Source organism: Ovis aries, chromosome 7 (assembly GCF_016772045.2).
Source record: "Ovis aries strain OAR_USU_Benz2616 breed Rambouillet chromosome 7, ARS-UI_Ramb_v3.0, whole genome shotgun sequence".
NCBI lineage: Eukaryota > Metazoa > Chordata > Mammalia > Artiodactyla > Bovidae > Ovis > Ovis aries.
The window spans coordinates 25,253,044-25,256,164 of NC_056060.1; the positions used below are offsets into that span (position 1 = coordinate 25,253,044).

The window sequence follows — 3,121 nt, forward strand, 5'->3', positions numbered from 1 at the left end:
CCCATGGACGGAGGAGCGTGATAGGCTACAGTCCATGGGGTCGCAAAGAGTTGGACATAATTTATCTAATTAGTCCTTAATTAATGGGAATTTGGATTGTTCCAATCTTTTACTATTAGAAACAGTAGTCAATATTCTTGTACACAGATCATTTTTCTTATTTGTGAGTATCCTCCTCAGATAAATACCTAAGAGTGGAATTGCTGAGTCAGAGGGAATGCCCTTTAAATTCTGATAGTTTTTTGGCAAAATGTCCTCCATAGATATTGTACCAATTTATGCTCTACCAGTAAGGGAAGAGATTGCTGTTTTTCTCAACATTATTTTTGATCTTTGTCAAATTGGGGGGAAAAGAGATATATTTATTATAGCTTTCTTTGTACTTCTCTAATTCTGAACAAAATAGAGTTGTCTTTTTAGATATTTTAAAGCCTTTCCTTTGCTATTTATTTTTTCATATATTTACCACTTTTATTATGCTGATGCTATTTTTCATATTGACTTGAAGATATATACAATATTAAAATTGATGTTATCATGATAGATGTTTTAGAAGACAGAAATAAAAGCACTACCAGAAAAGTAAAGAGTTAGTTGGTGTTGGAAGAGTAATAGGAGACAAGTTTTGCCCCAGGATTGTACAATTTGTAAGAGCAAAAACAAAACAAAACAAAAAAAAGAGGTGTAAGTATCCATGCTGAAGATAAAGGAAGAGACTTTCCCCTCTTCCTGTTTTCAGAACACTTTAGAAAATTGTACTTGTTTCTCTGTCATTGAAATGAATGTAAAATTTAAAAGTTTTAAATTTTAAGGGGTTTCAACACCCTTGCCAGATTTATGACCTAGGAATGTCTTTGTCAAGGACCTGGAAGTCTCTTTGAAATGTAATAATCAAGACAGAAAGGCCCCAATCTTTCATTTCCTGTGGGAAGATAGGAGCTTAAGATTGGTGGCTTAATTTCCAAGTTGAGAACTATCTCCTGTTATATAGAAGTGTCTTTTCTCCCTTGTGTGAAACCAATTAGCAAACACAGATGGCCAGTCCAATTACCAGGCGAATCTAGGATGAATTGATTATGTGTGATAAAATGGTCAAGTCTTTTTGAGGATTAGCTTTATCTTGAGAACCTGTATGTAATGGGTTGTATTTGCTTGACTATAAAGGGATGAAATTTCTTTCAGTCTTTGTCTTTTCTCAGTGGGTTGCCTGAGATGCCCATAGTCTCCTGCTTTAATGCTTATTCAATAATCAGTCAGTTCAGTTCAGTCGCTCAGTCATGTCCGACTCTTTGTGACCCCAGGGACTGAAGCATGCCAGGCTTCCCTGTCCATCAGCAACTCCCTGAGCTTGCTCCAACTCATGTCCATCGAGTCAGCGATGCCATTCAACCATCTCATCCTCTGTCGTCCCCTTCTCCTCCTGCCTTCTTCAATCTTTCTCAGCATTAGGGTCTTTTCCAATGGGGTCAGTTCCTCACATCAGGTGGCCAAAGTATTGGAGCTTCAGTCCCGCCAATGAATATTCAGGACTGATTTCCTTTAGGATTGACTGGTTTGATCTCTTTGCAGTCCAAGGGACTCTCAAGAGTCTTTTCTAACACCACAGTTCAAAAGCATCAATTCCTCTGCTCTCAGCTTTCTTTATGGTCCAACTCTCACACCCATAGATAATAAATAATAAAACTGCTTTATTCTCTTCCACTATTGTGGAGAGGTTTTCCAGATTGGCAGGAAATTTATATTTAATTATATTTCATAGCAAACTAAACTCAGTTTTTCAATCTACGGCTCTATCATTTGCAAAATTGGGGATATGCAGTACATCTTTGAGATGTCTTATAGTCCTATAGTCAGCTAGTCTTCTTTTTAACCAAGAAATTAAAAACAGCTTCTGTCCCCCCAAATATTTTAAATCAAGACCCTTACTTTTATGTTCCTAATAATTTCTTCATAGCATGTTTCATATCTTTGTTTCTCAGACTATATATTACAGGATTAATGAGTGGAGTAACTACAGAATAAAACAAAGTCACTATCTTCTGCATTCCAGCATCATGTTCAGATGTTGGGCTCACATACATGACCATCACTGATCCATAAAAAAGAGAAACCACAGTCAGATGGGACCCACAGGTGGAGAAAGCTTTTCTTCGTCCAGCTGCTGAAGGGAACTTCAGCACAGCTTGTAGGACCAGAGCATAGGACACCATGATGAAGAGAAAGGGGATAAATAAGAGGAGAGAACTTAAGGTGGAGCTAGTTAACTCTATTACAGGGACTCTAGTACAGGTGAGGGCCAACAAGGGACCTGGGTCACACAGGAAGTGGTCAATGATCCTGGACCCACAGAATGACATTTGGGAGATGATGATGATGGGAGTCAAGAACCAGAGGAAACCAAGTACCCAGCAGCTGATCACAAGATTGGCACAGAGACGTCCAGTCATGAGGGTGGGGTAGTGTAGAGGCCAGCAGATGGCAAGGTATCGATCAAATGCCATAATAGCCAAGAAAAAGCATTCTGTAGAACCCAAGGAGAAGAAAAAGTAAAACTGGAGAAAGCACCCAGAGAAGGAGATGAACTGATTGTCAGAGAGGAAGTTGGCCAACATGTTGGGGACAGTGGAGGTGACATACCAGATCTCTAGGAAGGAGAAGTTGGCGAGCAGGATGTACATGGGGGTGTGGAGTCTCTGATCCCAGCACACAGCACAGATGATAGAACCGTTGCCCATGAGGGTCAGGAGGTAGACAGCAGAGAAGAGCACAAAGAGGAGAATCTGCCCCTCCCTGGGGCAAGGGAAGCCCAGGAGGATGAAGCCAGTGATGGTGCTGGAGGTGTTGGGGGTGTTGGAGATTTTCATGAGTCTGCAAGCTGTGAAAACACCGTGACATTATTGAATAATTATAAAGACAAGTGAGAACCCAGATATTAATTGAAGCCACTCTGGGGAATGAAATAGACATTTATGTATCAATAGTTACTATTTTAGGCTAATCCTGAATTACTGTCCTAGTTTAGCAGTTGGATTATAGAAACACAAGTTAATGAATATCAGCATATATAGAGATATTTACTTATTGTGAAATGTACGGAAACATGTTCAACATTTAAATCTTT

At 39.4% G+C, this 3,121-nt stretch overlaps 1 protein-coding gene across 1 annotated transcript; it reads right to left on the reverse strand.

Moving 5' to 3' along the window:
- Nucleotides 1-1,928: 1,928 nt before the first annotated feature.
- LOC101119827 (olfactory receptor 11G2-like) lies at nucleotides 1,929-2,864 on the reverse strand. The gene has a single exon (XM_012182288.4). The coding sequence runs from the start codon at nucleotides 2,862-2,864 to the stop codon at nucleotides 1,929-1,931; it is 936 nt and encodes a 311-aa protein (XP_012037678.3).
- Between the last annotated feature and the right edge of the window lie 257 nt (nucleotides 2,865-3,121).

Bases quoted from the DNA above. Each gene is read 5' to 3' on its own strand.
- LOC101119827 (XM_012182288.4), bottom strand. From the start codon at position 2,864: ATGAAAATCTCCAACACCCCCAACACCTCCAGCACCATCACTGGCTTC.